The 26,209-nt window shown below is 41.7% G+C and overlaps 1 protein-coding gene across 1 annotated transcript in view; it reads left to right on the top strand.

The window, feature by feature from the left end:
* Positions 1 to 8,140: 8,140 nt before the first annotated feature.
* Positions 8,141 to 26,209, top strand: part of TAF4B (TAF4b RNA polymerase II, TATA box binding protein (TBP)-associated factor, 105kDa) — a 57,769-nt gene continuing 39,700 nt past the window's right edge. Inside the window, exons 1-8 of the mRNA XM_009331484.1 lie at positions 8,141 to 8,246; positions 8,786 to 8,934; positions 9,690 to 9,797; positions 14,106 to 14,273; positions 14,376 to 14,498; positions 16,705 to 16,794; positions 20,143 to 20,733; positions 25,710 to 25,845. Coding sequence (XP_009329759.1) covers positions 8,141 to 8,246; positions 8,786 to 8,934; positions 9,690 to 9,797; positions 14,106 to 14,273; positions 14,376 to 14,498; positions 16,705 to 16,794; positions 20,143 to 20,733; positions 25,710 to 25,845 — 1,471 coding nt within the window. The remainder of the gene's footprint in view (positions 8,247 to 8,785; positions 8,935 to 9,689; positions 9,798 to 14,105; positions 14,274 to 14,375; positions 14,499 to 16,704; positions 16,795 to 20,142; positions 20,734 to 25,709; positions 25,846 to 26,209) is intronic.

Below are 26,209 nucleotides of genomic sequence, written 5' to 3'. Positions count from 1 at the left end.
TTTTCAGTGCAGTAGGAGTTGTCTTGAAAGTAAGGAAGTGTCACTTTGGCTCCTTGGAGGTACTGTTTCACTGCCATCAGCTGAGTCCTCTGCAAATACTTGAAGCTCCTTCATGAAGTAACTTGGGTCATAGAGAACTCTTAAGTCAGATCATCTTATCTGTAGACAATCCTGGAACTGTCTGATTACTTGGATAGGAAAGCAACCAAGCCTCAAGTAGCAAAGCTGCAAACCACAAAGATGAGATGTGGAAATGCTGATGGGAAATGATTCCAGTTACTGAAAGACGTGGCCCAAGGACAAGAGCTGGATGTTCTCGTGATGTCAAATAAGACTCTGCCTAGTGGAATGCAGCATTGGCCGGGAATCCCATATGTCTACCCACAATAAAAACAAAAACTCTTGGGATTCAAGTGTAATAAATATGCTTTGAATTGAAATAGAAACAGTAGTGCCCTCTTGGAACTATGCCCAGAAAACATCTATGACCTGTCAGTTATTTACAGCCCCTCCAAGAATCAATGCAACGTCCAGATTTTCTTTAGATGGTTGGTATGGACATCTGTTGTTTGCTATACATAGAAGGTATACTACCTTGCAACTGGGACAGTTATATTTTTGCACAAGAGTTCTACTATAACTGTAAAACTATGTGGATATATAAGTATTCTCAAGTAATGAAGGTCAACTGTGCGTGCAGTCGAGGAGAACTCAGCTCTAAAACGTAGGCCTGTATTCTGTGAAAAGGCATCAGCACTATGGGGGCCCAATTGCTAGTCTGTTAAATGGAGATATCCATCTGGGCACCAAATGCACTGATGAGCAGCTAGCCTCCAACAGTTTGGGTAAGACTTACTGATTAAGCAGTATGTGAAACCTGTCTTCGGATTTTTTCATTTTTAGCACTTTATGTCTAGCTCCTGGAGGAAGGATGGGAGAGGGGATGTTGTTTAGACTCTTAAGAAAGATGCGTGGTGTCCATTATTCCAGGCTATTTGAAACAACAGGTGATCAGACACTGCTCCATCCTGCCTAGAAAAGATATCTTCACCCCCTTCCTGGCTCCCTCTGCTTGAAAAGGCTGTGCCTGTACTGGGTGTCTCAGGAGCTGGTGCCCAGTGTTAGCATAGAACCTTGCCAGAGAAAGGTTGGAGTTACTGGAGGCAGCAGCCTTTGCTGGGGCTGTATGCCCCTCGAGCTGTTAGTGTGACAGAGTTGTGGGTCCGTGGTGGTTTAAAAACTGTTCACAGCAACCCAGGCAATCTGGGAAACAGTAATGCTAGTGAAACAGTGCTATCAACTGGACAGTCTGCAAGTAAGGCTAGTTCCTGGCTTTGAAAAGGTGACATGTGATCAGACATCTGAAACTGATGCAACCTTAAAAGTTGTAGGCCAGAGTCTCTACAAGAACCTGCGGTGCAGTGTTCGTGCAGTTGGCAAAGATGCAATCAACTTCTTTAAAGAACTTGTGGGTATAACATTGTATTGTATTTTATTTAGCCTGTCTGTGTTCCGTTGTAGCATGAAAGCATATTGGGATTATGGCCTTTGAACTTTTCTCTTGACCTGAAAATGAATGAATTCCATATCTGTGGGCAAAACAAGGTGTCTTTCATTGGAACTCAAAATAGGGCATCTCATTGTGACACTGCAATATCTACATGCTAGTCACTGGTCCTGAGCCATTGCTACAAAGACACATTAGTACAGAAGCTTCCCTGGAACAGAGGGAAAGGGCACAGGGGTGATTTCTGAGATATATGATTATTTGGTTAGTGAAATGACATGTGAACGGAATGAATTGGTTGAGAGCCTGGGTATGTGGTGAGTGATTCTGGTTGCTGCCATAACAGTGTTGATTATGGGTTGATCATTGATGAATTCTTCTTGCATCAACTAAAATTGACTTCCAAAGATTGGAATGATTTGTCGTACAGAGTAAAATGCTTTGTGGATGTAGTGTACAAGCTGAACAACTCAACTTGACCCATGCGGTACAGATGAGCCCTCTACCTTTCTTGTCTGGGAAATCTAAGAGCAATCAGAGATGTTTTCCTAAGAAAAGCCCCAAACAGGCAATCTTTGTGGCTTCCCAGAAGATCAGTTGTCCGAGTCAATTGTATTTGATTTAAGAATAGAAGTTAGAGCTCATCATTGGGAGCCTGTGGTGAAGTAACCTTGGGTGGCCAGATCTTCATTGCAGCTTCGTTCCTAAGACAGTGAGAAGCACAGCTAGATTGGGCTGTTGTCTTTTTTCTTCATCTTCAGTACAGAAATCTGCAGTAGACATCTAGGAAAACTCAAGTACCGAGTGAGGGTCATGGGAAAAAAGTAGTTCTGAATGCAGTACAGTCCATACTTCATCTGAAAACATACAGCCCCAACATATTAGAAGGGTTATGTAAGTCATGTAAAAGTTAAGTCACTTTAGTATCAGACTTAACTATGGTGTCTTTCACAGCATTTTGTTAACACTTTCTGCCTCTTTAGCAGTCTTTTACAGCCAGTCTACAACACAACGCGCCTTGATATGATCACTGTCTAAACAGTCAGTGTCTCTAATAATGTCCATTCTGGATCTGTCTTACTCAGTCCTGTAATGTGTATTTGTAACTTTTAAGTGACCTGTTCTGTGGGGCTCAATAAATGGGGTTGAAGAAGAAAATGCATTTTTGTAAAGGATGCCTTTAGAGAGAAAAACTATTTTCAAAGCTGTTGCATGGATTAGTAGTATTTGGCCCTTTATTTTCTGAATTTCAAGTCATCCTAAATAGTCAGGCTAAGAAACTTAAAACCACTATTCCTTTCTATTGCCATTTAGTTTCCTACTAAAACATCCCCTTTAAAGCTTGGTCTTACCTTGTAACTGCCTTAAAAGCTATCCCTTTGTTTTGAGTAGTTCAGTGAAAGAGTGAGACTTGTTTAGGAACAGAGAGCGCTGAAACATTACTGTTGTTTTAAAACATTTTTGTTGTTAAACTGTTCACTTACTGATTTGGGACCTGAAAGTCTCAATTAGCCCTGTATTTGTAATTGGTGTTAAAGTGAACTTTACTAAGGTTGGCAACATACCTGTGCAGGCACCCCTTGTTTTGAAATAAGATAATCTTACCCGTCCTTGAAAGCAGCTTTTGTAACTTGTGTTCTCTTAAATTAGTTGGATCTAATGCAGTTGGTTCTTGCTTGTATTTTATTTTAGGAGCAAGAGACTTCCTTGCATTTCCTCATGTTGCTCCCCAGCCAGCAGTTCCAAAGAGCCGTTGTGTTGAGCAGTTGTGTTGGAAACCATGTAATCAAAGTGGTGGCTTAACTTGACAACGTCAGTTTCACGTGTAACAGGGTGGTGAAACACTGGCACAGGTTGCCCAGAGAGGTGGTGGATGCCCCATCCCTGGAAACATTAAAGGCCAGGTTGCTCAGAGCCCTATCCAACCTGATCTAGTTGAAGATGTCCCTGCCCGTGGCAGGGAGGTTGGCCTAGATGACCTTTAAAGGTCCCTTCTAACCCAAACTGTTCTATGATTCTATATGGTGTGTCTCCACCGGAGCATACCTGCTGGCTGTTTCATCTCAGGAAATTCCTTCTGGATGTTTCCCTTAAGAAATGGCCTTGGGCTTGTCTTATGTGGTAGAAATTTAATGGTGGAAGTTGCCTTTGTGGTGGGATGCTCTTAGCATACATTGGTGTTCAGTGCTGCTGGGTGAAACCCTGAGCTTCAGTTGGCAGCACAGCTTTACGTTAACACCAGTGCGGTTTTCTTAATACTATTCCTTGAAATACTGTGAAGCCCATGCAGGTGGCCTTACGTACAGTGGCATAAACAGATTTCTGCCATGATCCCACAGCATCTTGTTCATGTCTCTGAGTTTTTGGTTCTCTGTAGTTACAATGAAGAGGTATCTGGAAGCTGCTCCTCCTGCTAACCTGTGTTTCTCCATTCCTGGGTTGGATGCTAAACACAGCTACAGCTTAGAAAATTTGAAGTGTGTTATAACCAAGTTCAGAAAAAGCTGTATTTCCTTGGCTGGTGGTGCTGGGACAGCAAAAAACTACAGCGGAGGTATCTCAGGTTTGAGCAGCAAATGGAAATTTAATAGAAGGCCTCTGGTTTCCCATGGCACGTGCTGTTGGCGTGCCTAAGTAGAGGCTGTTCTGGGTGGTAGCTGCCTGAGCTTTGCAGGAGTGATGCTGGGCGGTCTTTTTGGAGGCATGGTTCCTGGAGCCCCTGTTCCAGGAGAAGGCAGGTCACTGGAGAGAAAGGGTGTAGATCTCAATGAGACGTCTTCGAGGTGAGAAGCTATAGTGTGGCTCCTTCTGTGTAGTTTTGGAGGAAGCCAAGCTGGGTTTCAGTTGTTGGCTCCTTCCACTCTGGCCTTCCTGCAGGATTGCAGCCGAAGGAAGGTGTGCAGGGAACAAAGGGCTGAAATGGCTGGTTTTATTTTAACTGCCTTCTCTGGCAGTCAAGAAAAATAAATAACTTTCCAAAGGATTTTTTTGGCAGGACAGGCAGAATTCTAGAGAGAGAAGTCTCAATTCATTGTAAAAAGGTCTGTCTGTTAATCTGCAAGAGACACCTGAGTCCTCCAGTGAAGCATGTAAGTACTAATTCTTGCTGGTAACTGGTCGCTTAGGTTTTCTGTTTGTGATCTGAAAATAGGAACAGCCTTGTAGCCCCAAAGGGATTGTGCCTTACTCTTACTGTCAAAGTGCGCGAGTGGTGAGAAAGTCTTTCCTGCTCTCTGAAACAACTTCAGTAAAACTACCAAACTGTGTATCCTGTAAACAGTGCTTTCTTGGAAGTGCTGCCCAAAAGAGGGCACCTTTGGTGTTACAAAGATGCCTGATTACTGTTCAGTAACTACAGTTGGTGCTGATATTTTGGTCAGAGATTGCAGGTATCTTCTCTGTTTTTAAATGCTGTGCTGAGCGGTGTTAGCTGAAACTTCACTGTTTCAGCTGTTCAGAGGTTCCCTCCCACCACCATTTTCCTGTGGAGTTGCAATGACTGCGAGACCTGATGTGTTTTCACATTTAGTTTGGCAAAAATTGCCTTCTAGTGAATGTGAAAACAGCTTTTCATAAGAAATATTATCTCTCCCCCCTGCCCGCCCCCCCAAGTGAAGAATGTGGATTCTTGCACTTATCGTCTTCATTTCTGATAGTAGCATCTTGGTAGCTGCACGAGTCTGTTTACATGGCCTTTCTATTGAGAACTTCAAGGTTACCATCACCTGCTGTTCCCTCATTTCACACTTGTGCAGCTGTACATGGTGTATGACACTTCAGGCATTGGTTTTGAGTGCCGTGGAACCTTTTCTTCTGGCAGAAGACACCTCCTGTGTCTCCTCTTGGAGCCTGCACTGTTGACTTCAGTGTTGGGTCATTGCTTTTGTTTCAAGGCAGAAAGGAAGTATCAAAAGATTGGGGGTATTTTTGAGTGGTGAAAAAGTGCAAGTAAATTGTGGCAACCGGAAGTGAAAAATAAATGCCCTTCTCAAAAGCTTTCAAACTGTTTCAGATAATCCACGTGTCAGTTTACTGTCACTTTGTGACATTAGGTTGTAACTGCCCAGAACTGTGTTTCATGTTTGAAGTGATGTCTTGTGGCTCTTCACTATATGGATCTGTAGCTATGACAGTTGTTTCAAATTTGCCTTCAGCTTTATTTGTGCTAGCATCAGGCAGTTATAGTATTAAGCTTACAAAAGCAGTAGTTAGTAGATTACCATAATATTGGTTTTGTTGGTTTTGGAGTTCTAATTTTGTTAGCCATCACAAAAAGCTGCTGCCATGAAAAGGCTACCACCACATTAAAAATTCTGCCAAATGGAACAAATATAGGGAAATTAATGTTTGTTCTAAGTGGCACAGGTTCTTACCATAACTTACATGGAAGTAAACAGGCGTCATCTTAGTCATATGTTCCAATCAAGGCTATGACCACTGGAGTGGCCTTAGGTGACTTCCTCTGTGGATGTTCTCACCAAGAATAAGCCTAAAGTTATTTTACAGTGTTCTGATGAAGTATGGCTATCTTTGTACTGGTTAATCCTGTTACTAGGAGGAAAACTGATTTATGTTTCAGGGTACAGTGCTGTTGGGGATCATTGTAGTCATGGTCAAATGTGAAAGGGCTACTGGGACTTGTTAATATTTGTGGTAGTTGTTTTTTGTTTACTCTTTTAGATGTTCATGAATTTGCATATGATCTGTATTGTGTTTGCATAAGCTTGCTAGCTGTGTTGCTCTTGAGTTAATTTCCTGTCAAGTGGAGTCTGCTGGAAACTCTCCCTGTTCAAGTGACTGGAGGATGGGATACTCTTCAGGCAGGGTCTCCATCTCTGGCAAATGCTAACTGAAACTTCAGAGCAGTAGTGCAAAAAAAGCCCCAGCCAACCCTATAATCGAGTTGACTGGTAACAATGATGTTTCTGGTATGCAGTATGATTCAGAGAAGTAGAAATTGTGCTTCTGACAGTTTGGCTTAAAAGACAAACGTAATGAGTAGTGACAAAATACCCAAATACATGAAAACAAACCACTTAATGCATTCCCAATCTCTAAAGGAATTAAATGATAAATTTATATGTGCCTTTTCAAAGAGTAGAGCTACCAATGACATTTTTAAGCAAGCTTAGAAAAGAAAAGCCTCCAGTAGCAACACTTCTGCCATCCTGAGTGTAAACCTAGAGCAGAGAGAAATGCTGTTGCTATCAAAACGTGTTGTATTGTCAGCTTTCTCTCTTGCCTTAGAATCTGCATAAGCATGTGATGTGAACAAGGAAAAAAATGCCCTTTTTTGACGATAAATTGTATGCCGTGGATCCCTGTCTAAATAAGATGGCATGAAAAGAAAATGAGAAATTTGATATGTTTTCTATGATTCCGAGTATTCATTGATTAAATTAAAAGATCCATCTGTACCTAAATATAATTCTAGTCAAGACTTCAGTGGAGGAGGAGAAAGCTGAGTTGTCAGATGGAGTAGCAGTATTTTTCTGGATATGCAACTGTCCTGTGCATCTGCCCCATGTAGTAAAGGCTGCTTGAGAAAGGCGTGAATCGCTCTAGATGCTACTCTTGCAGTCTCTGTGTGTGCTGTGTAAATGGCAATGTGTTGATGTTACAGAATTTTATACAAAGTTTTGTGTTGTCTTGCAATATCCTCTTATGCTTTTAGATGTGGAGGAGAAAAAGCTGTTTCTAAGCATGTAGTTACAGCTTGGTTTTTGTTTTTTTTTTTTTATTCAAACCCCCAGCTCACGGAGCTTATGGCTTTTCCTGTTGTATTCATTTAAACTCAGACAGAAGCAGTGTTTTAGGCTGTACTGTACAGCAATATTTTGACAGCTTGCAGACTAACCAGGTAGTAAAAACACTCATCAATGCAGGCTTGTTTTACACTAGGAAAGATCATAAGTGTGCATAGAAGATCTGTGATTCTTCAGGTATTGGACAACTTGCAAGAAAGTTTAATGCAGTCCTCCAAAAATGTTGAGGTACTTTTATTTATGTATCTGGCCTTCTCCTGTACCTTCCCCCTTTCTTTTATGTGAAAGGCCTTTAAGTGAGGTGTTTGAGGACAGCGGTTTTAGTGGTGGACTCTGCAGCAGCTGCTGTTGAAGGTAAAGGAGGTGAGGCACTAGCAAAGGTAGGGTGCTCTGTAGCTCCCGTGAAGGATCTGAAGCTGTTGAGACCAGGGATCCAGCTGGCATTTTATATTCGTGACCCTGAGGAAATGTCTGGGTTTTCCAGAGCCTAGCCCTTAGGGGGCCAGGGAGGAGGAGGCATTGGTAGCTGAATGGTTTCCAAATGCAGGGGAGATGGGACTGTGATGTGGCATGTGACTGATTCTCCTTAGGGTGTTTTTCATTTGAAAGCTTTAGTAAAAATAGTCATTGTTCGTTAACTGTTTAACTGTTTGTCGTTATAGCTGATGGGGTAGGAGCAAGGTGGTAGGAGTTGAATCATGGTGGTGGGCTGACATTCCTGTAAGTTTTTAAAGGAAAACAAAAAAGCAAGGAAACAAGGCGGAAGAGTCTCTTTTTTTTTTTTCTTTTCCTTTACCCCCCTTTTTTTTTTCCTTTCCCAGGAGTCTGGAATCTCCCTATTTGGCTGTAAGCTGCTTTGATTAAAACCATGCATTTTAATGCTTTTGGACAGACCCTTGACCGAGGGACAGCTTCAAATGTCCAAGTGGCCTTGGCTTTCATTGAAGACCACTGCCCTCTGACCAAGGGGGATGGTCTTGATACAGGGAGGTGAACTGGTATTAATCAGGCTTCAGTTCCCATTGCAGGTTTTCTCTAAACCATACCTTCACCTGTAAGTATGTGCCTAAATGTTCAGAAAGTGAAAATATATAGAGGCAGCCAACTGTGATAGGGGTGATGAATTTTGCAGGTTGAAGAACTGCTTGAAGAAATTACTGTTAAAGTAATCCCAGAGTGTGTGTCTGTGGTGTGTTTGCCTTTTTAATGTCCAAAATGTCTTTTTGACTCAAATGATGAACTGCTTTGCAATTTGCATCTTGTACACACATAGTGTTTCGATGTGGCTGTCTAGTTAAAGTTTTTCCCTTGACTTCAGGAATTATTTTCTGTCATAAAATGTAGAGTAAAGCTGAAGTATGCTTAGCTCTTAACATTTCTTGGCAGCTGTTCCTTGGAAGAAACTAAATATTACATTATCTTATCAGTGTGGTCTAGTTATTTCTTCCACAGGAGCATAGGAAAGCCATAATATCGCTTAATTTCTAACAGTCTGGATGTTTTTCTCCAACAGGAACTGTTCTTATCAGAAGCAGTAATGGCCAACTAATGCTAGTATCTCAACAAGCAATAGCACGAGCACAGAGTCAGCCACAAAATAACACAAGCATGAGACCATCTGTACCGACCAGCACACCTGCAATCAGAATATGTGCTGTACAGGTAACTTCTCTCATAGCTTTAATTTGACGTAGCTGTACGTTATGTAGTTATAAAAGGGTTTGCAAATAAGTTATGGAGGGTTAAATAAGCACTTGAACGCTTTCTGAACAGCATGATGGTGTTTGGTTTTGCGAGTAAACATCACTATGTGCTTTGCTTTCGCAGTTTGAAAAAACTGCTAGCAGTTATATATGGTATAGTTGAAATTAAGGAGTTCCTCTCCGACAATGATGTAAAGGGTTTTAAGAAAAAAAAAAAAAAAAACGCAACCCAAAATCAAAAAAACTACCTAAATGGTTACTGCTTGTATCTGCGATCTTGCGATCATCTGGTGGGACACTTCTGTGAAGCTGAGGGCCTTTCCCATGTCCCCAGGGTGTTCCTTCTTCCCTGAGCTCTGCTGGCTTTTTGCTTCTGTCTCTTGTAATGTAGTCAGCATGCAGCGGGTATTAAAAAAGTAACCGTCTGCATAGGTCTCGCCAACATGCTCATCCTTTAACTGTTTTGTTCTGATTAGGCATTGTGTCTAAATGTTTCTGAATCTGTTCTTGAATATTAAATTGGTAGACAAATAGCTGCTTTGAACAGTGTTTAAACTATATGGGCTATGTGAATGATGCCTGTATTGTTACTGTAAGATTGGGTGTCTTGGTTTGTATCAGACAACAGCAGGTACTAACTTCAGCATCTGTTTTATCACTGACTTGTTTGACAACTGTTCTCTGCACGTGTTTAATCTTTTTTTTTTTTTTAAGAACTCTGGCACCCAGTTACTAAAGAAAGTAGCAGCTACTCCTGTGAAACCATTATCTCAAACAACAAATGCTGTGACTTCTACTGTTCAGCCACCTGCTGTAATACAGGTAGGTGGCAAGCTTTATAGTGTGGTGGAATAAGTGACAGAGAGAACTGAAGAAAATACAGATGCATTCTTGTTATTCCTAACTCTAATCTGGTTTTCACTGAGCTGGTAACTTTTGTTGTCCTCATGATAAATTCTTTCCTGAATGTCTTTTTTTAAATCCATAATTGAATTATGCTTCTGCCAGCATGTGTCAGCTCATCTTCTCTCACTACAGTAGAAAGCGCAAGAACAATGGATAAAATAAATAGTTGAGAGCTGTTTCCAGTGCTTTTGTACCCTATGACACAGCTCCTTTGAGCTCTAGCTGACTCTTTTCTGGGAGATAGAGACTTCCTAATGCTCTCTCCTGTTTGCGTTCCCTGATTCCTTAGGGGAAAAAAGAGTATACCTGGGATATTGTTGAGGGGGAAATGAGCTGTCTGCACTAGTAAAGCTGTTTTTCAGGTCTACATGTTTTTCCCTCATTAAAAGCTGAAGGAACGTTATAGCTGAAAACCTCTGTTCTCTAATTGAATTTGGTAGACAGGTTCCGCAGATACAACTGTAAATAGATAGTGGTTGGAAATGCCTCATTATTTTTAGGTAGTGTTTTTTGTCTTTTTTCTCTTTTTCTGGAGAAAAATGTTGTAGGACTCTTCAGAAGAGACTCTTGCTACCTGTAGAGTTATGAGACTTCTCCTAGATACAGTTCTTCCTCTGTTCTTGGGGACCAGAGTTCTGGATAAGCACGTGTGATGAAAAGAAAACCGCTTCTTTCTCAGCTAAAATATTCTGTTCTCCTCATAACCTGGAGAAGAAATTGGGAAGAAGTGTGGTTTGTATATACCTTTTCTTTTGTGAACAAGAGGTTGAAGGAGACTGGGCCTGTAGTGGTTGACCAAGCACTCGGTAAATGAGCAGGATCAGTCATTCAAAAAACCATGCTGGATGTATGTTCTTGACCTTGAGGGTGTTCAAAGGGTTGGGGGATATGTTCGCTGACAGCGGTAACTGAGTCTGACTTCCAAATTTGTCCTCCTGCTGTTCTTCTGTATCAGCAACTGAAAACTACTCACAGCTCTGTCTGTGGTCTTTTTTCCTCTTCCTTCTCACTACAGATGGATAATGTTGGGGCTAAAGGGGAAAACCCAGAGGCCTCTCCTAATACATTTTCTATTTTGCTTAGAATGGAAACAACATGCACTTTGTGTCTAAGAACAGTAACGGGTATTCCTTACCCACTTCTATTTTGGAATACTACCTTGCAAACCGTGTGCTTGTGATCTCTGCATAGACTTCTTTACGGTATAAAAGCAATAGTCATCTACTATACTACCCTTGCACTGGGAAGAAGAGATGAAGGTAAAGATTTCTTCTATCTGATGGATGAAGCTGCCTGCATCCTCACACTCTCATGTGGATAAACATTGAGATTCATCATGCTATTAACTTTTCTTTTTTAAACTTACACCTGCCTTTGACTGGGTTCTTCTGTACTTTCTTAGTTCAGTTTTGATGTAATCAATTTAACTTGTGTTCTTCCGAGATATTTAAAGAGGTAGACATTGCAGTATTTGTTTGTAAGCTGTATTTTTTTCTGTTGTAGAAACTTGAACAGTTCTAATGAGTATAGGGCTGGATTTAAACAGCAGGAACGATGACTCTAGGAAAAATTAATAGTGCCATTCTGTGTGGAGTGGCTTCCTTGGAGTCCCTCTGTTTTGCAGAGGATTGCAAAGCCCTCTGTACAAGCTCCTCGTACAATAAAGAGTAAGTAGGTGCAATATGGATATATCTTGTCATCACAGGGCCACCTCACTCCTCACCCTGGGGCAGACGAGAAGAGTGCTGACAAGGGAGTCCATGCAATAAGGTTGCAGGAACCGTCTGGGGAAAGAAAGAAGGAGTCCTTGGGTTTGATTTCCTTGGCTTTGATTTCCTTGGCAGCCGTTCATTCGTCAGTCCTAGAAGAACTTGCTGATGTTAATCTTGACAGTTTTTTGAGGTGATGGGAGAGGAGTGTTGGTGTGGAAGTATGATGTCATCACAAAAAGTGGAAGACAGTGGAAGGGAAATAATCCTTGGCTTGATAGTGTATGTCCTATCCTCTGCTAAGTACAACTTGGAAGACTGCTGTCTGCAAAACTCTGTAGTTACTGACTCCAGGATTATTATCCTCATCTACAAAAATATTTCCATTTTTTGACATTCCTGAATGTTTAAGCTCTGAGGTTAGACAAAATACCTGCACACTTTTATTTTTTACCTTCTTCCCAGATGGGGTAACGAAGCTGCGAAGTATCTAATTAGCATCATGCTGAGGTACTTTCATTTAGATGCAGAGCACTTCTTCTCTTGAAATGACTTCAAAATATGCAGGATTAATGCCATTTTTTGTGGTGACTGTTTCTCTGTTGCTCGAAGTGAGAATGAGAATTGTCAGTAGTGAAAAAGGTTGAGGGCAGATGACAGAAGTTAATTCCCATATATTCATCTTCCTGGGAAAAGAGTCCAGCAGACTTCCTGTTGTTCCCTCCCTCAGCTGATAAAATGCCGTTCTGGTCTCGATGTGTAAACACGCTGGAATTTGCAAGAGATCAGCTCCTGCGAACCTCATGTTTTCGGGCTTTTAAAAGCCCAGGGCATTGCAGCTTGACAGATCTTTACTCTGTCCCCTTCCATCTTCCTCCCGTCCATCTGTTTGTGGGATTCTTGTGCCCAGTTTGCCTCCCTGTGGTCTTCGAGCTGTTGAGCCTCATCCTTGGAAGAGGCAGCGGTGGTGGCAAAGATCCTGCAGAGAGCTATTAAAGTGTTACCAACAGTGGGAGCCTAAGCTGGAAAGCTTTCTGGTGGCTGCCTGCTTCTTTCATGTCAAGCTGGCAGCAGCTTGGGGGGGTGGGCGGGAAACCACCCAGGAAAAAATAATTTATAAGTAAACAACAAAAGTGCAAATGTTTTGCTTTAGCTTTAAATGTTTGCTCACTGATTTTTTTTCCCTATCCTGAAAGACTTAAAAGCCCTTTGATATTCTACATGATGTCTGTCCAACTCTGATCAGTTTTTGTTTTATCCATGGTAGGGTAAGTTGTGCTCTTGTGTGACTGTCTTATCATTAATGCAATTAGCAAGTTTTAATTTGTGATTGCTGGAATTAACTGTGGTGTTTAAGTGTGTTAAGAGTCAGTGAAAGCAATTGTGTTGCACAGATCTAAGCCTAGAATTTGGCCTGCAAAACCAGACTTTCCCTTTCTCTTGAGAGGTTTGGAGGAAAAACAACACCCAACTTCAGGTTTCAAACGCTAACCTGAAACTCTTGCTTTTCTGTAACCTGCAGGTTCAATCTGGCTTTTTCGTTTTCAAGTTGAGAAATTGAAAGTAGTGGGTTTTGTAGAGGCCAAGTCTTTTACTCATGTTGTATTCTGTTGTATCAGAACTGTGTTGGGTTTTTTGAGTGTGGTTTTTTTTTTTTTGTTTTCTTTCTTTAAAATCTGAAGTAGAAAAACTTCAGTTTAGTAGGTTTTCCTCTGGAAACTACTATTTAGCGTGGTTTGCAAAGGAGAGAGGCAATTGTGTTCTTATTTTTTCCTAAACCTTCATTACTCTCCTGTTGCTGGAGCTTCTGAATCTGTTGGTAAATTCCAATGAGATTTTAAAAAGAGGTCTCAAAATAACTTAATTTTGTGAGGGTTTGTGTCTGGGCAGAGGAGAGATCCAAATTGCTGCCCACAAGGAAAAGGCAGGAAGAACTTGTTAGGTGCATTTGCTCAGCTGATTGCTGCTGCTGGCACATGCATCCTTCCAAAGTGGACATGACACCTTTTGCTTACTTTGTGTGTGATAGGAAGAGTAAGGGATATTGCAGTTGGGAGAGGAGCTGCAGGGGAAGAAAGGAAGATAAGATAAATAAAACCTTAAGTGATTATTTATCTTCAGCATAGTATTGCCTGGCTTAGCATTGTTCAAAATTCATTAGTCTTAGACTTGTAGGAGCCTGGCTAAGTTAATATATTGGTTTGTTCAAGACAACTTTACCTTTCTCTTTTCACTTGAAGTTGCAGGCAGTGCTTCAGTCTGGGTAAGCCTTTGTCATTTCTTCCCCCTGCCCTTGATTTAAAAACAGAATTATGGCTGTGGGGGTTCTGTCATTTACTGTATTAAATAGAGCCTCTCAGAGCAAATGAATCCAAACTTTAAAAACAAAGATAAAATTCGTTTATTTATGTTTTAAATAGTAGTGTGGAGGCAGGGCGCTACCTTATACGCTAGTGGAATACAGTATGTTTGTCACGTTAGTCTTTGGTTAAAAAGTGTTAATTTTTCTTTTCAGCCAGCAGCTGCAACAGCTAGTGTTACTACAGTTACTGCTGTAAAGCCTTCGAGTACTGGAACACCTGTAAAACTTCCAGTTACAGGACCACCTGCACAAGCTATCTCCCAAAAGGCAGTCTCTGTGAAAGCAGAGGGCACAACAGTAGCACAGACCAGCGCTTCTACGGTAAGGAAAAAAAAAAGTTTTTAATTAAAAATTAACATTCTCTATATTCATCAGAGGTTGGAGAGCCAATGCAACATCTAACAGTCTTTATTTCCATGCTAGGAGATGCTAGAGAATGTGAAGAAATGCAAGAATTTTCTTGCTACACTAATAAAACTGGCATCTAGTGGACCTCAAGCCCCTGAGATGGGGCAGAATGTGAAGAACCTGGTGCAAAATCTATTGGTGAGACATTTTTTTTAAACAAAGTTGGTATTATTTGTGTATAGTTTTTGACATTGACTTCATCATAGTTTTTGTTCCTTGTCTCTTTTTTTGTTTTTAAACAGCTGAAGAGTTGGATTTGTGGCTGAGTACATCTGACCCTCTTTAAGTCTTACATTATAACTCTTACTTTAACTGGATCCCATGCTGTATTTTTCTCCCCCCTCACATTCCTGTTTCATTTTATGCACGCAGGTAACTGACAGCAGGAGGAGCTGATAGTGTTAACACAGCTTCTTGGTCTGAGCTGCTTTTTTTTTTTTTTCATGTTAGTGTAGTTTTGAGTCCTCAATGGCAAGAGTATTGCTGTGGAGGTTGTAATGTAGTGCTAAGTCCGTACTACTGCTTTACTCCAAGACAGAACTGACTGACAGGTTGATAGTGAAGCTCCAGTGGAACAAGCATGACATTATCTATGTCTTTAGACAGTGGGATGGAGAAAATAACATGGTGGCTGCCAACCTTTCTTTCTCCTTGCAGGTGGCTTCCGTATGCTGCTTTGTGCTGTACCCAGCACAGCTGGGTTTTCTTGGTAATGATTTCTCCTGCCACTTCTTGTCTTGGCATTTGACCGCTGCTGCTGTTTTGTTGTTCCACCATAGCAGAAGGTTGTGGGCTGGTGGAGGGGGATGGCTTTGCTAGTGGTACCAAAGGACTTTTCAGTCTAGAAAAGTATGGTGTAGACAGAGGTGTAATTTCAGAGAGCAGCTTGTTTTAAGATGCAGCCTTGCAAAAATTTGATTCCTCTGCCTCTGTGTCCCTGCTGGACTATACACCTTGCTTCTGTAGGAAAGTACTGGAGTTGTTCCTTCTTGTGCTTACAGTGCTTTTATTTATTTATTTTTTTTTAAGAACAGTTGTTACCAGATATTAATACATCATTAACTATGCACTTGTTTGCTTTTTGTAGTATTTTAAAAATGCTGTTCTTCTGCCATTCAGTATGTGTATATGATTTAAATGCAAAATAAATTAATGTTTCATATGTATGAGGGAAACAAGTAAACAGCAGCTGTGAAGTGAAATGGTCCTCAAGGCAGCATCTCATGAAGTGGGTGTCAGGTGCCTTGTGTGCACTGAGATGTAGTGTACCAAATCGTTGCACCTGTATTGGTGAGACCTCGGTGACCTGTATCCACAGCTCAGTGAGACCTAACAGGCAGCAGATCAAATGACTAAATAGGAAAGCCGCTGTAAGTTCTGTTTGTCTGTGAATATACAGTCCTTAAAACCCCTGCTCTGGTCATGTAGCTCCTTAGAACAGTTGTTCCAAAGGAGAATATGGGTGGGAGGAGCAGTTTCTCTGCAGAGGCAGAGATCGGTGCTGGGGTCCCTCTTCCTTGTATGTCTGTACCCTCTTGGAGGAGGCAATGTTCTTGGTGACTCCGTGGCAGGGTCTCACCTGGGAGGGTGAGAAAGGGCAGCAGTGTCTGGGGCTACCCACCACCTTAGCCCCATTGTGGTGGCACCAAAGTGGTGAGTGAGGGGGTCTCAGAAGTCTGCTGCAGCTTCCTAACCCTTCCAAGCCCTTGAGTCAGGTGTTTGCGTGGGGCGGAGCAGAAAGCATTAAGAAAGGAGACTGTACTCTGCAAGGCAGAGGACTGTTACCATAGTGGTATGCAGAAGCGATGTTCTGATGTTCAGTTTCTCCTGCTTTTGAAAGACGATGTTAAGTGTTCTGCTTTATTATGCTATGTATGCATTAGACTAGAATTGTTTTACAAAAACTACTGAGTTGTCTTTTGTCTCCAGTCTCTTTAAATTGATCTTTATGCAGATAAACTACCTTCACAGGAAAAAAAGTAGTTGTAGTGGATTTTAAATATCTCTGCGTAACAATGAGGTACTCAAACAGATCAGTGCTACTTACAAACTTGTTTCTATCAGTTCACTTCAGCGAAGGGGTGTTTGAACAGGTATCCTTAAGTGTGTTAACTGCCTGTAGTTGAAGAAAGTAATTCAATTTGATAATACTGTATCTAAATTACAACATAATTTTATCCTAAAACCTTTCATTTAAAAATAGGGGAATGAAAAAAAGCATTTGAGTACTGAAATTGAGCAATTCCATGATAATTAAATTTCCATGAATTTTTGATACGTCTGGGGAAAAAATATGGTAGATTCATAGTTATAACTTACCATTGTAATTGTACTTTCCTCTTAGGAAGCAAAAATTGAACCAGAAGAATTTACAAAAAAGCTATACATAGAGCTCAAGTCATCTCCACAACCGTATTTAGTTCCTTTTCTCAAGGTAAGTGTCTGATTGTGGAAGTATTTAATGAGGGGAGGGGGGAGGACCAGAAAAGAAAAGGAAAGAGGCAGAGCATTCAAATAGGTATTTGCTCGGGTCAGTTGAGGAAATGGTGTTTAACCTAGCCCTGTGTGACTGTTGCTCTTGGAAAGACAATTTTTTGGGGGAGGGAGGATTTCAGAGGGGTAATTTATGCTGTGTTCTTAAATTGGAGAGTAATTACCCTCTCGTCGTTAGTGGAGACTAATGTTTTGGAAGCTGGTGCATCTACAGTAGAGCAACTATACTAAGATGACCTCTTACTTTCTCATCAAAACTTTCTGTATTAGAACTCAGAATGTTCTAGAAGACTGACAGCAGTGGCTGTGCACAGCTTATGCAGTATTTAAGCTCAAAGAATCTACATAAAGCTATTCATCTGTCTGCTGGCTTGTGTTTAACTGGAGGCAGAAAAAAGTCCCACCCCTTTCTCCAGAAAGGGTCTGACAGGACTATTGCAGCTTAGGAAATGTAACCCAGGACAACTCTACCTTCAAGCAAATAATCACATAAATTAAAAAATGCTCTCCTAACTCTTTTAATCATATGGTAGAATGGTATTAACAAAATAAAAATGAACATCTTCGTTGTACGGCAAGCATTAAATCCCAGTGAAAACATGGAAAACTTGGTTACATTTACTTAATTGCAATGTACACAGTATTCTTAGGCTTGATAGAGCCGTACTTTTCCTTGGCATTCATTATAGGCATTGTGGAGAATCAAGGAAGAATAGTTAAGTGGTAAAGCTAGGACAGAGGTTTTCTGGAGTTTGTCCTCTTCCTTAGTGTTTGACAGCACATATAGCAATGCGTGTGATAATGTTGATATTACTCTAGATGGCTGGTGTTAATCTGTTCAAGTGTGGGATGAATATTTTTGTTACAGTGGCAGCCTTTAAATGCTTTGCTAGCAAGTTTGCCATGAGTCTAGAAGACTACGCTCATCTCTGCAGGGCTTGGTATAAAATTTTCATATTGGTCACTTACTTATTCTCCGTTTAATTCCCTGGAGGTTTCTTAAAAGCCCATGCAAAAGCTAGAAAAACAAACAGCTCAGAGTATGGGCTTTCCTGCATCCAGTGCAGCTCTGGCTGCAGAAGCGCTGGGCTGTGAGTGCAGGGTCAGTGTGACTGGCAGAGGCTTCCTACAAGCTGCACGGAGAATCAGTAGAGCTCTACTAACTGCCAGGGCACGTTTGGCTTCAGAAGTAGCATAGCTGCCTTCTGCAAGGCCCTGGCTGATGAACCTCACTGGATGTGGGCTGGCTGTGTGTGTGTGGGGCCAGCTTAGGCTGTGCTGTTGTTGTGCTGTGTTCCCAAAACAGCACAGGTGAACCTCAGTAGCTCCACACAGACCCAGCCTAAGTCTGGCACAGCTAGATCTCATCAAGGGCTGGTGAGCCCTGACAGCCCTGGACTTGTTCATGCAGAGAGGCTGAGCCAAGGGGTAGCTGTGCAGCACTTGCTAAAGCTTCTACCCCTTTGGGTCCCCCAAGGGTTTATTAGCTCAGGCACAGCACTGTCCTCATGCACTCGCAGAAGTGCTCGGCCTGAGTTAGTAAGCCATCCCACAATGTGGAGAGCTACTACATGTGGTGCACAGACCTCAAGGCGGTTTTACAGGAGTTAAGTTGGGTTCATCAGTGTGGGTCAGACCCTGACCCATCACAGCAGAGCCGTTGCACGTTTCTCCTGTGGCGTGCTGCCAGGTACTGATATCATCTAGGCTTTCTGTTTTGGGCAGTATCCATACCCCATAATCCTTGACAAGGTGCTCTCTTCCTGTTGCATGCTATATTAACAATGAAATACTGTGACTTCAGAAACGTTGCTTAGACATTGTTATGGTCAAAGCTAGCTGACTTTGTAGTGTTACCCATCCTTTAAAACTTCTTGCACCCTGATTTGCTTTTTTCCCAAAATGCCTTAAGGATGTGTCTTTGATACACACCAATTGGGTCTGGTCTCTTAGCTCTGAGCAGCTGTGACAGGACTGAGTGCCAAATGGAAGGTGACTTCAGGAGCACTTCTCTAAGGTGCTATGAGGATCGGTGCTGGCCTTGTTTGTGGGGGAAATACTTGCAGCTCAAGTCTGGAAAGAAATGTGATAAGGCTTGTTGCCACTTCACTTTTAGCTAGTGGAGTGGAATTTTAGGGAGGACTCTCTGGAGTTGTCTCTTATCTTTGAGCTGCAGGTTTCTGATGAACTTGTTGCATGTGTTTTATTTTGTCTGTTCCAATAGGTGGAAAAGTACAGTGACTTTGGCTGTAAAGCCTGCTTGATTTTCAAATCTGTGCTGGATGGTTTTGGTAAATAAATTGCATCAGGAGCATGAGGAAAGCTGAGCAGCATTTTAAAAGAAAAGGAAGTGAACATTAATGACAGGTGTGCCGCAGAAGGTCTAGATGTCCAAACAATTTGTTCACTTGGTATATTAGCACGTGAGACAACATGTTCCTTTTGCATGAAGCCCAGAGCAACAGCACTGTACTGGAGACTCTTACAGACTTCAAAAACTGTTGGGGGAGGGGGGGAAAGGTTTGTGAGAATATACAGGTAGCTGCAGAACTGATTTCCCTTGGTTCTAAGTCATATCAGATTGTAAATAGTCAAGGAGAAAAAACTGTAGAGGGCTTGAAGATTATTCTGTCCATTAACCTTCTCAAACATAGCTGTAGTAAAAATGAGATGTTGCCAGATACCTTTACTAATGTTCTCTTGTTGCAGAGAACTATCTGGCTTAAGTTGTGCTGCTGCAGCTATACAGGCATTATTAAAGTGGTATCCCCCCCTAGTGTAGATACAGCTGCATTGATATAGAAGTGCTCATATCTTCAGAGCTTGTTTCTGACTTTATTGGCTAATTTGTAGCTCTCTGTCAGACAGGCTCCATGGAATAAACACAGCTGTTACAATCTAGGAGGTTTTTTTGGCAAAACAAAATTTTTTGAGGTAGTAAAATGGTTAAAATGGTCTTTTTCTAGAACACAAATTTCGAATTGGGAAATCTAAACAAAAGAACAACATTATGGGTGAGTTTCCGGATAGATGGGAATTGCTACGTGCAGTGAAGCTGTGGTGACTGTTGGCCTTTGCTCAGCCTGTATTGGTGATTCTTGTGGTCTTCACTGAACAGTATTGTCGTCAATTTAAGGGTGCCTGAATTCTAGCAAAACTTGTTTGGAATAAGCAATTTATTGTCTCATGAAAAACTAAATTGGAAGATGAGGGAGAAGACTCGGTTGCTAATGTATCGGTATTGTGGAAGACTGATGTTATGTCCGGTGTCTTTTCATTTTTCTTCTAGAAAAGCATGCTTGCCTTACGGCAGCTAATGCCCAATGCTCAGAGCTTTATCCAGCAGTGTATGCAGCAGCCAGCTCCAACCCAAGAAGCTGTTTCGACTTGTACCTCTGCAGCACCAGCTCCTTCGATAGCAGTGGCAACCTCAGCGGCAACCTCAGCTGTAGCAACAACTTCTCTTCCAGTTATAAAACCAGTGTCTGCCTCTGTGACAGTCACAGCCTCTCCGGTTATAAAACCAGTCCTTGTCAGTGCATCGGCGACAGCTTCTCTGCAGACCGTGAAGGCTGTCCCTGCCTCTGCAGTGGTGACAGCATCTCTTCGGCCTGCAGCTTCAGGCCTTGCCACAACGAAAGCAACATCAGGGCTGACTGCTATCCAAACTGTTAAGCCAGTCTTCACCTCTGCAGCAGCAACGTCCTCTCTCCAGTCTGCAAAGCCAGTGCTGGTCTCTACAGCGGCATCTTCAGCAGCAACCCCTCTCCAGCCTCTGAAACCAGTCATTGGAACCCCAATCAGTATTAAAATCTCACAGCCAAACTCCATTGTTGCGCAGTCAGTGGGTGCTCAGCAGGTGGTTAAAGTGAAACAGTTGGTAAGATGAATGTCTCTGCTTCTCTGTAACTGGGCTTCTTTGCTTTCACTCTTACCGTTTTGCCAAGAGGATACTAATTTGGATCTTAGTGGGGTTTTTTTCACATACGAAGCTGGTCTTTCATGAGTTAATCAGTTATGTTTGTCATAGTCAGGGATGTTGAGCCCTTGCTGAAAAGGTGAATCTAAAGCCAAACTGTAAGCTCGGTATCTTGCAAAACATGCTGACCACCATTCCACCAGACTGAACATAGAGCTTGAGACACGAGGGAATATGAGTCTGCATGCAATGCCTGCAACTTGGCTAGGTTGGCATCTGAAAGAAAAGGCAGGAAATGCTTGTGTCAGAAACAGAAATTGCTGATGGGATGCTTATGTTAATTACTATTAGATGCCTTGTTAGGGCTGTGCCTCAGCTAGCCACCAGAGATTTTGGTCTCTAGCTTGGTAGTTCCTACCCTGGATACTTTGCAGGCACAGGTGGCTTGATGATGTTTAGTGGTATGTTAAATGAAATGTATGAACTAGCTCAAGGAGCTTTTCAGAGCAGAGTTCTGACCTCCAAATTTACTAAGACATGTTAATTATGAAGTCATCCAAAAGTGAGCTTTTTCTGTCAGGCCTCATTAGCTAACAAATTCCAGGAGGAACAAATGTCGTCTTAACACATTGCTTTTGAGGGTATTGTTTTAATATTTTTTTCTTGGCACAGGTTAACTTCTTGCTAATGTTAATGCTAAATACCAACAAACTGTGGATCACAGGTATACCCAAAAGAGCAATGTTGTGAAATACATTAGGTTTGGTTTATGGGTGTTTGAGATACCGAGTAGTATGCTGTCTGATTGGTCTACCTGCAAGTAATGTTTTCAAGTATTTTGAGAGAATAGTCTCCCTTTGGCAGATAAACAACTCGATTCTTGAATAGGACTTCCTTGTACAGATTTGTTCCTTAAAAAGAGGGGAAAACATTAGACTCCCTATAAAGCTAGATTTACTTTCCACAGGTATAGTAGGGCATCTAGTGTGTGAATTTCCTTTGTAGTTCATTTATTGTGTATGCTTGATTTAACAATATTCAGACCCCTAAAATGTTTTGCTTTTTTAGTTTTCTTCCTTTCAAAGTGCATAAGGTACATGTAATACGAGAATCCTGCATTCTAAATAAAGAGCTTATGCTACCAGCTTTTCACCTTTTCGGACTTGCTTAAAAAGAACAAAGCACTCAACTGTATGGAGGGGGTGGGGGCTCCTTTTTATGAGTGGATTTGTTTCAAAAACAAACAGTTATCAAGCATATGCACTAACAGTCTTTGACAGCAGTAGCTAAAGCCAAATTGGAGGAGGAGTTGGTACCCTTACTGGCTTTGAGGACTAAATTTGAAATTCCAGCCAGAAGAAAATGAGGGCTTCTTAGGTTGTACAAGGGCTGGAGAGCAGTTTGTTGGCTACACAGCAAGCCATGTAATCCAGGGGAAAGGTTGACCATCTGTACAAATAGACGAGGAAGCTTAACTCTGCACTGGGGAGTTGAAACACTTCTTGAATATGATATTGGTGAACTCAAGAAATGACTTCTGCCTCCTCCGCTACTGCAGTGTGGCAGCCTATTGCAATTGCTTTTCTTCGCAGTGCCTTGCAAGCATTGAATTGCATACAAAACATGTTTTTATCTCCATTTGGGTAGATCCCAGGCACAGTGATTAAAATACTTGCTCTTCAGAATACCTATTTGATTGTGGTCTTGGATGTAGTTGAAGGACTGAGTTGACCACTTGGCAGCTTAGCCATGTCCAGAGCTTGGTGTTTGTTTAGGCAACCTATTAGCACAAAGAGTAAGTTAGTAGAAGTGGCTGCATCTTCTAGGGCTTCCCTGGTGCATTTCCTTGAAAGGACAGAGGGTCTGTTTCGTCCCACAAGAAAACAAATCTGGACCTCCCCTCCCTGAACAGAAGGGTCCTGCTGCCAGCTGAAAGGAAGCACATGCCAGCTGTGCAAATCTGTCCATACAATGCTGCCAGCAATTTCTTTCCCTTTCCAGCCCTGAGGGTTGTCTGATGCCATACACTCCCTCTGCATGCCCATTTCTAATTTAGGTCTCTTGTGCTTGAGGAACGCAAAGCGAACTTTCATGTGCCAGCTCCGATGTAACATTGGTGCTGCTTAAGAATGCAGCACTGCACTATTTTAATATAAAAATTGTGACTGGAGTGATGCAACATGTAACTGTCTCTTCTGTGGCATGATTATCGAAACTCTGGGTGAAAGCTTGTCTTGCTGAAGTATTGCTTTGCCTCTTGTTAAAGCACAATAAATGAAAATTTACATTACCAGCCGCTGGCTTCCAATGGTGAGAAAGCTGCTGTGAGACTAGAACTTCATTTTAAGCATAAAGAGCAAGAGTTTTATGGTGTAGTTCCCACAATTGCCAGTGGGACATGCTCCCTGGACGTTGCTAGCGGTTGAAGCAAGGAGTGAAGTGCTTGTGCTATTCCAGCCGCTTGTTCTTAGTGATTTGTTGTTAGTGTCGAGTCCTCTGAGCTGAGTTTTCTTGAGCAGAGAATCTCCTCTGTTATTTTTCAAGAGGTGTGGGTTTTTTTTTGTTCTGGATGTTTATTTTGTGTTCAGCTGGTGAGGCTTCCTCCATGAAGCAATACCACTTGTAGCATGTGATGATACCTTACCATCTCTCCGCTGATCTCTGAACTTTGCTTTATGAATGCAAAACAGGTTCAAGTAAGGCTAATCAAAGTCTCTCTCAGGCAGCTGTCCCTATGCTGTCAGCTGGATGTTGCATTGCGTTTTTTTTACTTAAGAATGTTGGTGCTTTTTATTCTGATGTCTCTGTCAACCTACTTAACAGGGCACAAGGGAACAGTCCCTCATCTTTATTACTTCTTGCTGCTAACCTGAAGAGAAGAGGCAATAGCTCTTTCTTACAGATATTATCTATTTTTTAATACTTTTTTCTGGCATTAGATCCTTGTTGAAATTTCTAGGATTGTTGCCCTGTTCTGTTGCTAGTCCCAAGGACTTCCAGCTTTTGTTAGTCTAGCAGCTAGAAGAGCAAACACAAAATTAGTTTTACTGCCAACACATCCTTTCTGTTTCTCATTGATCTAGTCTCCTTGGTTACTTGACTTACTTCCCAAACTCCACCTAGGCTGTTGATTTAACACTGCCTCTCTCTGTTCTTTTTGTCTGACGCATCTTCATCTTGAATGCTTATGTTTCGTCCTGTGCTGTTTCAGTGTTTTGCACGCTGAAGATGAAGCATCATTCCCGCTGGTGGTAGGGAGGATCTCTAGGTGCGTGTCAGTGTGGGTGTTGGTGGAGCCTGTGAGTAGTTTGTCCAAGCTGGTCAGTGGCTCAGTAATTATCTGAACACATAAATGATGCTCTTAACGTTATTTGCAGCTTCCAGCGTATGGAAGCTGGATCCTTCAGAAAGATCAGACTGCGCTTTGGTAAAAACACATAGAAGCAAATGTTAGTGTCTGTACTACTTCATGAGGAAATGCTGCCTGTGTGAGCCTTGACTCTGTCCACAGTCTGTCCCTGTACTCCCGTGGTTCTTTCCTCTTACGGATCTTACGTTTCTTCTCAAGAACTGTCTGTTCGTTGTCTGGTTCTCAGGCACCACCTTCAGCTCGGTTATTCTACGTTACTGTTGCTATGCCAAATGATGATGCTATTAATATAGGGGTGGGCGGGGTGTATCTTGACTATTTGATACACAAAGTACCTCTTTTTGTGAATGTGTGATGCTTATGCTGATGATGTTTACTGATGAATCTGAAGTTAGATGACAGAATGCGACAGCCTAATTTCTGAAGCATAATAAATGTCAGTTATTTAATTAAACTTGTGCAGTGTTGCTGTACAAGCACTCTTTAGACTTTCCGAAGTTAGAATAAAAGATGTAGAGGAGAAAAAGTGGTTTCTTGACCATGAAAATTCCTTTGTATTAGCTTTTTGCTGCTAAAGAAAATAGGATTCAATCTGAAGATGTTGATTAATTTGTGCTTTGGTAAAAGCATATCTTTCTTCTACTTTTAATCAAGAACTTTTCCAAAGGATGTATCAAAAGCTGCAGCCGATATTCTGCTAGCTAGGAGGCTTAGAAATGAGGCTTTTAGGGATGCTGCAATATTATTACGTTCTTGCATTTTAATAGCTGCCCCTGAAGAGGAAGAATTAGTATTTATGGGCTGTGCCTGTAGGTCTGTGTTGTGATGACATCCTGCTCTCTGGTTTTGTTTCTTTCAAGAGCCTCTTTAAACAAAACTGTCAACCCCCTTCCTTTTTACCCTTCAGCAGTGTACTGATGTCTTTGTGCAGAGGCTCTACTCGCTATAGGTCTTGCTAGATGGTACTTCATGTTCCTGCTAACTGATGTGTTCAGTGTACTTTTGCTTAACACTTTGAAACGCAGCATCTCAATTTACAATTGACATTGCGGCTCCAAAAATGCCCTGGTAACTTTATAGTGTGTACTCTAATTCTTGACAGGAAAAGGATTTCATGCAAGACTTGTAACTGTTTGTTTTGATGTTCTTTCTTTTTAACTAGGTGTATATGGTACCTACCCTTTTGAACTTACTGTCACGCAGACTCAATATTCAGTTGTTAGTCTGTTAAGCAAGACTTATGGAGAGGAAAGCCTCTTAGTGTAATGGATTGTGTAATACCTAGTGAAACTTGTCTAATATTGTTATCAATAGAGAGTAGGGGTGAAGTGTCTGTTAGAGCTCACTGAATGAGCTGGAGCTTAAAGCTCACTACCGGTTGTTAAGATTTCTTGTCATGAAGTAAAAAAAAAAAAAGTGAGGTTTTTCTGAGCATGCTGTTTGCTTTAAAAAGCTAGACATGCATGCATGCCCAGCAACACTTCTGGCTAAATGAACGTGTTGATACTATTTGCTCCTCTGTATGTTTAGCTCTTCTCACTCTTGATATTGGATATTTCACTTCCAGGTAGTCCAACAACCATCAGGAACCATTGTAAAGCAAGTATCCACACTCCCACAACCCTCAACGCTGACCCTACAGACATCTGCTGAGAAGAGGATGCCGCTGAATACACTTGTTCAAACCAACCAGTTTCCTGCAGGTAAAGTGGAACCTCTTTAATGGAGAAGGCAGAGGACTGCTGAGGTATAGAAATAAGCGCCGGCTGTTGGTAGACTGTAGGAACGTAAGAAGGTAGTTGCCTATTGGGAGCAACCAGCTCTGTGCGGTATGTTGAACATCTTTACTGTCTACTTGGAGTTCTGATGAGAAACTCAGTGCCATGTCTACTTCTGGCACCTGTTAAAAGCATGTCAATCAAACGTTTGTACTTGTTAAAATACTGTGAGTAAGCTCCTTGCAGTGAACTTCCTTTAAACCGTGATGCTTTTGAGAGTCTTTTCATCAGACTGCTTTTTCCTTCAGCAGGTCCAGGGTGATGCATAATGTGAGTTTGTCTCAGCCAG

This window comes from Pygoscelis adeliae, unplaced genomic scaffold (genome assembly GCF_000699105.1).
Source record: "Pygoscelis adeliae isolate BGI_AS28 unplaced genomic scaffold, ASM69910v1 Scaffold108, whole genome shotgun sequence".
NCBI classification, from domain to species: domain Eukaryota; kingdom Metazoa; phylum Chordata; class Aves; order Sphenisciformes; family Spheniscidae; genus Pygoscelis; species Pygoscelis adeliae.
Note: the sequence above shows the minus strand (reverse complement) of the source record. Positions and strands in the feature narration are given on the sequence as shown.